Raw genomic sequence first — 12,209 nt, 5'->3', positions numbered from 1 at the left:
TGACCTAGCCATAGCACCAATTAATTACATAATCTACAAATGCCCAAATAGGGGACTCATAAATGTAAACAAATATCGTTTGTGATAAAACAAGAAGAAAACACATGTCACATAAAAGGTATTATCATTAAACATAATAATAACTGCTTCAGTTTATTTCATACATGTACATTAAAGATGTCACAATGAAGCCAACAATTCAATTTTGAATCTTTTTAACTAACTTTTTAAAATTTTAGTTTGTCATTCATAAGGTGGTTCTTATTACAAATTTAAATTTAAACGTACTCTGTCTAGACCTGCCAGCAAAGCAGATTAGAAGTCATTTTGGATACCAACATGAAGCATGCACGCACGCACGCACGCACACACACACTCTCTCTCTCTCTCTCTCTCTCTCTCTCTCTCTCTCTCTCTCTCTGTATCATTAATGTTGTAAAATTAAAATGGCATTCAGCCAGATAAATTGTTTATACAGATATAACAGCTTAAATAATGTTTAGCAATTATAATTTGACAAACTTATTAGGTCCTTAAAATGACACAAATTCTCTTTATCTGTTTAATTCGAACAAAATTAACAATTTTTTAAAATATAAACGGACACCTGCTTGTTCTCAAAACCAATCAAACCCAATGAGGAAGTTACTGTTATTAAATTATCATTTTATTAAGGTATATATTTTACCTTTTACAACTTTTAGAAACTCTTCAGGTGCATCAAAAGTTTTTTTTAGCATAAAATAACCAGTCTACACTTGAAAATTTTCAAATTTATCTTGCTTTTAAAGGTATACAAAATTTGGGGGTTTTTTTTTTATAATTTTCACATGACCATTGATAATAGCAGTGGACCAGTTTACAGATGAATGACTCGCAGATTATTATAGAAATATTTCTTCTAACGAGGATTTAAAGTTTGTCTCCAAATCTTGATGCGGTCAATCGCGACCGCTAGCTCCTCTCACAGAACCATTGCTTACCGTCTCTGTCACAATTGTTTGGTTGTTTTTTTTTTGCAGTATCTTGATGTCGTCAACCTGAAAACAAATAAAAGAATTTAATTTCAAATTCATTTTTACATTGCTTGTTTATATTATGCCTTTTCTTGTATTGTCATTGAAGAAAAAATGCTAAGTGAAGAATTATTATCAGTTATTGTCTATGTCTATTCTGGTAGATTTAATTAATAATTTTATAATAAATCATTTATGATTCTTAATTACTCATTATGTTTACATTTAATGAGGAATCCATCGTATATTCTGAAAATGGTATCTAGGAATAATCATGGTCTGATGCACAGGTGCTTGAGAACAGGACCGACCCCCTCCCCCTCTCTAGACCCCCGGGACTTAATTCATTTTTTTCTTTAAATTATCCTTTTAATGACATATTTATAATCTTATGTATACATTCACTGCAAAAAATTACGTAAAAACATTTTGAAAAATTATATCCCCTCTGTATATAAATACAAAAAGGTTGCTAACTTCGTCTGCCAGCCGAAAGGTACTGTCGATGAATATTTGTTAAAATGTGCTATCAAACTCCATCTACCGGTATAAACGGGGGCCCCGATCATTTCCTTCACTGAATATCAGCATGCCATGCCCATGTAAATACAGTTATTGGGTAAGTTGGAATGATTTTAATTTCACTGACAAGTTGCAAGTTTTGAACCGATCCATCTTCAATCAACTGAAGTGAGGTTTTATAGTAAGAGAGATAACTCCGCTCATTACCAGAGAAGCGTGTACACCAAACACTGAAAAGGTAAGAGATTTACGAATTTGCATGGAAAAGTCGAAAAAATATAATGTATTAAACGTATGGATTCTAAACATGCGGCGAAGAATTGAAAACTTTTTTCATCGTCTAAGGTACTAAAAAATCTTAAAGAAGGCGGTCATACTGAGTATTATAATTACAATATAAGACATAAAAGGGAAATATGCAGTTAATGCACTTCCATTGGTTGAAGATGGATCGGTTAAAAACTTGCAACTTGTCTGTGAACATTGTTCCAATTTACTCAGTAAAGTCGGTACTGTCCTCAAGCACCTGCAGTCTAATGCAGCTGCCTGTGATTTTAAACATAGTTTGTAACAAGATTAGATAATTTATACAGGACCTTACTTCATTGATAAACTCTCACGATTCAAAATAAAATTTTGTTCATTCTTTTTCCAAGTATTAATTTACCAGCATGTACTAATGTACTGTGGAATCATCGTTGTTCGTAGGGGACCAATGTTCGTAGCTTTGAATAGTGTAACATTGAGTATATATTTAAAACTGAACTTTTTAAACAATTCTCGGATGTGGTCAGAGGCAGTATAAGCTGCTTACCTACATTATATGAAATCAAAGAAAACGAGTCTGTGAATCCATAATCCACGCAGTAAGACCAAAATCATTAGCAATGCGTGATGACCTGATAAAAAACTTGACTATCTCGTAAGGTGTAAAAATCATTACACATGTAACAAAGCCAATCAGTTGGATGAGCAGCGTAGTACTGTGGAATAATTTCTATTCGTTAGGGTCAATTTTCGTGGGCAGCCAAATTTTTTCTAGTTCGTTGGTAGCGAGTCTAAGATAATTTTTATAAGTATGAAACAAATGATTCTGTATTAATTCGTGGAGATGTACATTCGTGGGCAAGGGGTCCCCCACCAACAATTATTATGATGATTCCTTTTTGGCCGATGCCGTTACTTCAGCATGCCGATGGGACTCGATAAGGTATGTTTTAACAACACATCAACATTTCTAAACGACATGTGCATGTGATCTATATACATATTAACTAGTAAATTACAAAGGTTAAACAATTATTTACAGAAATTGATCACAACATTCGAATATTGTTCAAATAATAAAAGTTGTCTAATATGAAAAGGATTTCTATAAATAACTAGTAATTAATTGCGGTACTAATTCCCATGGAATTTGGTTGTTATAGAGCATGGCATTCAAGTGAGTATTTAATTAATTTCGACAACAGATTTAGCTTAGTACTGATGCCATATCAGTTCTAACATGGAGGTTATCATTGGAGGATCTGGTGTATTGGTGCAATTCTTCGTTTATAATATTGCCACTGATATTTCAGTTTGTTTTCAAAAGTAAGATTCTTAAGAAACTAAAATTAATTGAAGTGATGCAGTTTGTTAAAGATACTAGTAATAATGTTCAATAAGTGTTTTTTAAGAAGAAAACTTTTAAGTAATTAATAAAAAAAAGTTTAAGATAATACCCGTTTCTATTTTTCTACCACCATTCCAGTCTCTTAAGAAATTATTGTTATGTCTCTTCCTTTTATCATATTATCTGAACAATTTACAATTCGAATTCATTGTTTAATACTTTGCAGTGTAACAGGACTCCGCGAATGTTGCAGCGACTATAGAAATGTTTCTGGAAAATGCGAAGGTATGTACTGAAGCTTACATTACTTTGTTTATAAACAAACATGATTTTAAATTTGCTTTTGTCAATAATCAAAAGCTGAATTGTTCTATGATAGAGATATTCTGAACATTTCACATTAAATTAGAAAGAATTTGTACATACGATGTTTTGGTTATAATGTTCTAATGATATAAAAAAAAGTGTACGATGTTTTAGTTATAATTTTCTAATGATATAAAAAAAATGTAACTGGAATTTTGTGTAATAAAAAATTAAAAGAAATAAAATGTCACCTACGACTACTTCAGTGACTTATTCCTCAAAAGTATCGATTAAAGAACTAAAAGCAAATATTAGTTATACTAGATCGCTTCTATATCAGAAACTTAACTTTTAGAATGCATCGGTTTGTTTGGGAAGAATTGTACCACTGAATGCAGTGATGGTTATTATGGGCATGGCTGCCGCTATAGGTGTAACTGCACAGAACAGTTCCAGATTTGTGATTCAAAACACGGATGCATTGAAGGTGGTTAGTTTACAAAGTTTGTTTAAAAACTGCGTTTTGATCAGACAATAATGAAAACGAGATTTATTTTGGAATTAATTTGACGCTTATGTTTATATATGTATCACTAATAAAAACAGGTCTTTGACGAATGTCACTATCTCTTTCCACTAAGAACATATTTTGTCGTTAAAACCCATACATTTGCGATTTATTCTGCACAAATAAATATATCATCTGTAACAGAAATCAAAATACAAGGCAGAGAAGTATTTTATCATAACCAATTAACAGCATAATTTTAAAATAATCTTCTAATTACGAGGTAAATTTCCGTTTACATTAGATGCCGGTACTTCAATTAACATCTGTTAATTTGGAACAATAACACGTCAAAGACACAGTTAATAGTAACGGATATAATATATTTTCAAATCATACACAAATAGGTGTCGTATAAAGTGGTTATCACTCAGCATTTTTGCGACTAGAATTAAAAAAAATATAAAGGAAAAGAGATGCCTTGTCGTTTTCGAATTCTTTTCTCTTCTTGAATCTCAGTCGCAAGCTTACTGTTTAAACCAACTGTATACTTTTAAAGATTGCAGAAGGAACAGCCTTATTCACAACTATGCTACATGTATTAAATATACACACCTTTTTATGTGTTACATTAAAACATATGAACAGGCAAGCACTAACATTGGACTTCGCTGTCAAGTCAAAACAACACTAAAGACATTGGTATTGAATTAATCGACCCTCTTTGATAATTTGTCAAATTAATATACCAAAACAATTTTTAACATATGAAAAAATATTTAATACCATGTCCACCTTATACACTTTTTAATAGTTTTTCACAATGAATTGTAGAGTCTACGAGAAATTCGAATTCAGTATCAAACTCCTATGGATATGCTCTTTGTGGCTTCACGTTTCTTCTATTAATGGGTGTTATTACTTACTTTAACCAAAAAATGTAAGTATTTAAAACTACATATTCACTTTGTTTTGCCTCGGACTAGAATGTCTCGACGTCACTAAATGAGTGTCAAAATTCATACGGCAACATGGCGGACGTAACGTTATTTAAGCTGATTTTTTACACAAACGTTCAACCATACCTTGAATTGTTAAGTCCCAAAATATTTAGAATAACCCCCCTTTGCCCGTGACGTAATATTACGATCCTACAATGGCATCCAGGTTTGCACAGACGACTCACGAGGAAGGTAAAAAAAATTAAGAGAATTAAGCCATGGATTTTAATTGTTATATATTATCTTTTGTTTGTTTACATCCGCCTCGCATTCTATGGATTTTACCGACCCTACAAATTTTTTTATAGTCAGTAACAACCTAATAAGTAATATTAAGATATGTATTTTTTGCAAACTAGCATTTGCCTGATTTAATGTTTCCATTCATTTAAGGAGAAAACGAAGCATGTCAAGTGGAAGATCTTTAGGTAATACAAAGTAACAAATTAAACTTACCGTTTCAAGTTAACTGTATTCTTTTTTATTAAGGATTATATTCAATTACAGATAAGGATGGCGAAAAGCAAGATATCCAGGGAGATGGCATTTACTCATATATAAAAGAACCAAGGATTCACGATCAATCTAGAAATTTCGATTTACCCAATTACTTCTGTGACAATACTGAGCCAAACAGAATGGACATAGCCAATAATAAAACACCAAGCCAAGTCGGATTACCGTTAACTCGCTCTGAAATGCTAGACTCAAACGTATACGATCTTTGCAACAGATTAAACAGTCCATCATCTTCGCCTATCTACTCAAGCGTAATAAACCATGACTATGACTTTGCATGTTTCAAATCATCCAGATCTTTATCTTTATCAAAATTAGAAGACAACAATGGTAGTCGATATCATAAAGAAAATAATGAAGGCCTCATTAACCAGTATGATGAATTTCGACCTATGATGAATCGTCCATATAGTTCCGTGAAATACGACCGACAAACCACAACGGACACCAATGATGAGTGAAGTAATTCATTTAAGGGATACGGTGACAATTTTGGTCAATTGTTTTTCCCGGTTTGCTTTAGTGAATCATTTCTAATAAGGTGGAATCATTTTTATTCGTGGGGTATTAATGCTCGTGGGTAGCCAAAATGTTCCTGGTTCGTGGGGACGTAATAACTTTGGTTGCAAGTTTGGGATAATATTGATAAATATTCAACAAATGCTTGATTATACGTTCGTGGGGATGTAAATTCGTGGTCAAGAGTTACCTACGGAAGCTACCAAAGTTGGTCCAACACGGACAATGGTGATTCCATAGTAGTCGACGAACAATTGCGTGCCAGACGTCAAGTAAAAAGCGAGACACAGAGCTCACAATTCTTCGTAATTTAGACATTAGAATTTAGAAACTCCGGTCATGTTTTTGTTAAATAGATTCTAATTGATTAGTTCATTGATGCCTTCATTTCTTCGTTGTTTTTTTTTTTGTTTCCTAAAACCATTGCTCTTTTCACTAAATCTCATTTGATATGAATCGATCTGATATATTTTAATGTTCCATTGGATGATTTTATGAGAAATTTCAGTGGTAGACGTGCAGCAACCTGAACATCAATTTCTCGTTTAGTTATCAACGAATTGTACGCATATTACTGAAACTGAGAACGAAGTGTCAAATTACATAAAATTGTTTTGACTCTCTTTCCGATTTGACTACTACTGCTCTCTCCTGAAAACAAAAGCATATAGCATTGACATTTCTTCTAGTAGGGTTCCTCCCATGAAGCAACTTTATATAAATTTTATCTTTATTAGTCAATATAATATTCGTGGAATTATTTATCCCATTTGGCAAATTTTAAAGTATAAATGGTATTATTTTCCCCATGCTTAATAAAAAGTGTGGCAAAATAAGGAAGCTATGATTTATCCCATATTCTATTGTGATAACAGAAAATTTCCAATATCACATTAAATTATATGTAATTTTGTACTATGGAGATTATGTATTTCTCACATGTAAACGGTTGTTGCATGTTTTTCAGTAATAGTTCATAATTACATGTATACAATCACATATTCCCTTTTTTTACGAGTTTGTTCTACATGTTTTTACATATACCTTTAAAAATTTTACCAAACTTTATTCGCAATATAATTTTGTCTTCATCATTATTTATGATTTTGGTAAATCATGATATGCATGGTAAAATTAATAAATATCTGTTTTGTTTTCAAGATAAAAGAGTAAAAAATAAAAATACATTTCAAGAGATATAATTATATTTGCATAGTACAGTGAGCCACAACAAATACTTTCTTTTAGATTTGATATTGAGGGTGTCCTTTGTTTTTATCATTGTCAAACTATTTTATACATGTTAATAAAAGATGTCAAAATGATTTATTAGTGAAGCTAATAAACTTGATTTTAAATTTTTCATCTGATATTTTAATTTAAGGTTTGTCATTTATATAGTGGTTATTATTTCAAATTTAAATATGAACCTAATCTGTCTAGACCTGCCAGCAAAGTAGATTATTGCTAGAGTTTATATGTATTTCAACATGTAGTTTTCTCTCTTAGTCTGCATAATTTATGTTGAAAAATCATATATTATAAATGTAAAAGCCAGATAAACTGTTTATACAGATATAACATCCAGATTAATGTTTTTGGAAAATACAATATGATTATTCTGACGATAATTCTCTTTACCTGTTTAATTTGCGGTTTTTTTTTAAAGCTATCAACAGACACCTGCCTGTTCTCAAAACCAATCATAAACACAATGGGGAACTTACTTTAAAATTATTGTTTTGATAAAGTGCACATTTTATTTTATACAACTTTTAGAAACTCAACAGGTGCATCTTAAGTGGTTCGTGAGTATAAAGTAAATAGTCTACGCTTTAAATTTTTTTAATTTATCCTGGGTTTTTTTAGGTCTTAAAAATTTGATTTTAATAATTCTTTTCCATAACCATTGTTGTTTGCAGTGGACTCTACTAGTGTGAAGATAATTAACGACACGCAAAGTCATTTTTTTAAAAATATTTCTTCTTACGTTGATTTGAATTTTGTCTACAATTCTTGATGCGGTCACTCTCCAGGTCTCTTGATCTGAATGTAGCTCCTCTTACAGGATTATGGTTTACTGACAGCCTGTCCCCGATTGCTATTTCTCTTCGCTAAGGACCTGAATTGTCCTCAAAATTATTTCCCTACGTTTTTCCCTAAATCATCATTAACATTAATTAATATTCGAGAGGGAGAAGTACTGTACTCTCACAAATTACCTATAAAGTTTAAAAATAACCTTTCAATTTCAAATTAAGTAAATTTCCGTATAGTTTAGATAATCCAATTAACATCACTTTATTCAAAATAATATGACAGGAAAATTGAAGGCTTGAAATATATTTTGAAATTGTACAAAAACAGGTTCTGACCCTAGTGGTTATCACATCGCATTTTTATCATTAAATATGCAAAATGAAAAAGTAAATAAAATAGAAATGCTTTTTCAAACTTCAAATCATTTTTTAATTTTAGTTGATGTTTACAATGTTAAACCAACAGTTAACTTTGCTGATTCCGGTATTCTATTGAATATTTATACAACAGTTTGCACAGAGGAGAAAAATCTAAATGCTAGTTATGATGTCTATGAAACCCTCTACCAAAACTGTTAAATTCATGGTCCCTGGGTCTGGGTATCATACCTTACGGTGGGACTAATAGAATCATTCATTATTACGAGTGTGGGATAGTGAAATTCCACAGAGGGGACAAAATTTACGGTCTAGGACGAGGCTTTGCCAAGTCCTATACCGTAAATCTTGGCCCCAAGGTTGAATTTCACTATCCCACACGAGTATATAATGACTGTTTATTTTTCTCGCATTATTTTACCTTAAAACATGAATCTTTTTCTTTCTGTTATGACGTTCAAAAGATTGTTTTCGGTGTATCCCTCCGCGTGCTTCAAATAGTGAAAGTCAAAATGAGAGCATACGACTGTTTTTTAATTAAAGATAAATTGTAATTAAGTAAGCAAAACAATTACTTAATGGATAATCTCAATCCACCATTTTGCATTTCCCAAGAGCAGACAACGTTTGTTTACGTTTTAAAACGGCGTTGTAATATACAGTGTAAGACAGAAAAATCTTACACTGCTGTTTCACACCGGACAAACCGATCTCACATGGATGACAATGCGAGAAATATATGGCCATATAGTAATATATATATATATATATATATATATATATATATATATATATATATATATATATATATATATATATATATATATATATTATCAACTGATGAAGACCAGTAACACGGTCGGAATATTTTGAATCAGTGTTTTAAAGTGTTTTTTTCTGTGAAAATTTTAATGCCAAAAATTAAATTTAAATGCCATTATTTCCTTGCCTCTGAGTGTATTTTAAACAATTTCACCTGCAACGTGAAGTAAATGGTGTTCATTGTTTACAGGGAAATTGCGACTCTTGATCCCGATCGACGTGAATTTAGCATATTTCAATTTCTGAGGTCGGTAAGAGTGCATAAGAAAACTTTTGAGACAAGATATGTGGCGAATCAGTAGTACATTCTCTCTGGAATTATTTGGTATTGAAATTTCAGTATATTATATTCCATAATAAGGTTAATAAGTACAAAATCGTGCGCAACGTTTTGTGCGCAATGAATAGACAGTTTTTTTTTTATATGGATGGACCTGTACCTCCACGATTAGTCAACCCGAATTTCCCGTGGTGCTACATGTACAGTTCTGCACCTACTCCGACTCTTGAATCTCGCCTTTCCCCAATTTTCATGAATGGATGTTTTTCAAACATAAAAGCGGGTTACATGTAACAGTCAGAGTGTCTTAGATTAGGGTTTAGACTTTAAAATGAAGCTGGAAATGCAAACATGAAAATGTCTCAAATGTCAATCTGAATGCATGGTACTCAGGTGGCCGTCAAGGCCTGTGGACCTTTTGTTTTATGTTAAAATCTTATTCCTACTAATTAAGGACAAAACTGTAAACATATTTTTAAAAATCTTTTATACTTTGAACTTCAATATAAATATTCTAAACAAATATAAACGGATAGTTTAATCAAGGTATAGTATAAAGCTGTGAGTAAAAGGTCTTAGATTTTGCAGTGCTTTCGACTTAAGAGTCTCAAACGGCGTCCGGGGTAAATAACTCGACAGGTCTCGACAGGTGTCATTGATATTTAAAAGGAAATCATTTACGTAATTAATCAAATCAATACGGAAAATTGATTTAAATGGTACGGAAGATGTGCGTCAAAACGACTTAAAATTACAATTTAACGTGTATTTCTGTAATTGTGTATTTCAAATGTCCCCAGGTATGTATTGTATTTATTTTCTCTCCAGAATCCTTTCTTCATCCTTTTTCAAAAAAACACCCAGATTCATTTTTGCAGTTTTAAAACAAACAATTCTTAAATATATCTTTTAAAATGTTAGAATCACATAACAGTTATCAGTTTTATGTATGAAGTGAAAAAGGAAGCAATTATTATACCTACATGTAGAATAATCAACGCATTTGAAAATTTTACTCCAAGAAGATATAATCGCATGATATAGTTACCTACTCATTTACAATAAAGGTTAACCCTGTTAACATGCGCCTAAATGAAATGGATTATACAAAGTTTGCATAAATGTTTGTTAGTCAATTCATTGAACGTTAACAATATCGCAAGAATCGGGTGCTTATTTCCTTTGTTTAAACAATAATCATATTGAATTCAGTCACATTTCAAATTGTCAATCTAAATTTGAATAATTGAACTTCGAAAACAATTTATCGTTAGATTTTAGAATTCTATTGCTGATCCTGCATTATACGATAAAACTGAATACAAGGTTCAAGTGGACATGGCGGTTCTTTATGCGGAAAACTATTCATACTTCCGTATTTCTATAATAGTCATGTAAGGATTATAAACCAGATTTCTTAAATAGAAACGAGTCAGAACAAAATGGAAACAAAGAGAATTGTGACGACCATTGTGCTATTACAAGTTTTGATTGATATTATAACATCTGAGACTGCGTTATGTTTAAACAGGTAAGGACATTTCAATACCTTATCACTTTAAGTTAATTTTCTCAGCATTTTCAATACATAAAAGATGCAATTCAATTTCCTATGGCGATCGGACAGTCAAGTAATTACTAATAATTATTATATTACAATGAACTATTAGTACATAAAAAATCTTCCAAATATTTAAAACTTTAAGATTTTGGATATTCAGTTAAAATGTTGTGTGATAACTACAGAAGCCCTGGGAGGACATTGACTTACTTCTTAATTTTCATGACTTATTCATTATAATTTAATTGTTATATTTTGATTAGACTGTTTTTGAATTTCAAGCTAAGATCACGTAAAACGTGCTCCAAGAGTTTTACGGATTCAGAGGGGAACAGAAAATAAAAGCCCTATTAAAGTTGTTTGTAACCTCTTTTTCGATTCCATTTAAATGACTCTACTGGCGTGCGACCAGTTCTCGCCGAGTACCATTTCTCGCCAGTACATTGTGACGTCATTTTTCGTCTATAATTTTATGTGTTGATAAAATGTCGTCACAATGTACTGGCGAGAAATGGTACTCGGTGAGAACTGGTCGTACGCCAGTATGACTAGTTTTAAAGATTTCATGTATGGTAAAAGTACGTCAAACCAAAGAAAAGAGGTGTAGTGGGAAGTTCTTAAGAAGCTTGGGATTCATTTGTGTATAAATTTTTTTAAGGATATCAAGGAAACAAGAATGATCAACTTAGACAATCCAGTTGTGAAAGAGTGTCTGTGACTTTGCTTCACGTACGCCTTTCACACTGATTTGGATAGAATAGCAAATCACAGGAATTCTCATAAAATTCAGCCACAGAGAGGATATGCTGAACTGCCTTCTGCTAAACCAGATGTTTTGTATTTTGTGCCTGAACTGACAGACGGACAAACACCTTTAACACCTGTGATTGCTGAAAATGTTAACGTTTGTATTACATGTACATGTAATTTGTATGGAAAGAAGAAAGAAACTTGTAACGAAGAGTTCAAAGAACGTGTGAACATAAATAAAACCCGATGTTCAAATCCCAGTTCATCCCTATGCATCTTTGGAATTATGCACTGAATTGAACGACGTTCTCAAAGACTACGTATTAACAAATCACAAAAGATTAGTACAAATATTTGGTTCGTGTGTATAAAA

At 31.7% G+C, this 12,209-nt stretch overlaps 1 protein-coding gene and 1 long non-coding RNA gene across 2 annotated transcripts in view; both read left to right on the top strand.

Moving 5' to 3' along the window:
* Nucleotides 1-2,178: 2,178 nt before the first annotated feature.
* Nucleotides 2,179-6,317, top strand: LOC117681713 (uncharacterized). Its single transcript, XR_010714102.1, has 4 exons — nucleotides 2,179-3,131; nucleotides 3,380-3,438; nucleotides 3,815-3,946; nucleotides 4,802-6,317. It is a non-coding gene; the product is annotated as an uncharacterized lncRNA (long non-coding RNA).
* Nucleotides 6,318-10,857: 4,540 nt separating this feature from the next.
* The window catches only part of LOC105341984 (uncharacterized), a 33,545-nt gene continuing 32,193 nt past the window's right edge, over nucleotides 10,858-12,209 (top strand). Inside the window, exon 1 of the mRNA XM_066085567.1 lies at nucleotides 10,858-11,056. Within this exon, the coding sequence (XP_065941639.1) occupies nucleotides 10,968-11,056 (89 nt within the window). The 5' untranslated portion in view covers nucleotides 10,858-10,967. The remainder of the gene's footprint in view (nucleotides 11,057-12,209) is intronic.

Source organism: Magallana gigas, chromosome 5 (assembly GCF_963853765.1).
Source record: "Magallana gigas chromosome 5, xbMagGiga1.1, whole genome shotgun sequence".
In the NCBI taxonomy this organism is placed as follows: Eukaryota; Metazoa; Mollusca; class Bivalvia; order Ostreida; family Ostreidae; genus Magallana; species Magallana gigas.
The sequence above is the reverse complement of the archived record's forward strand: the minus strand, read 5'-3'. Positions and strand labels throughout refer to the sequence as shown.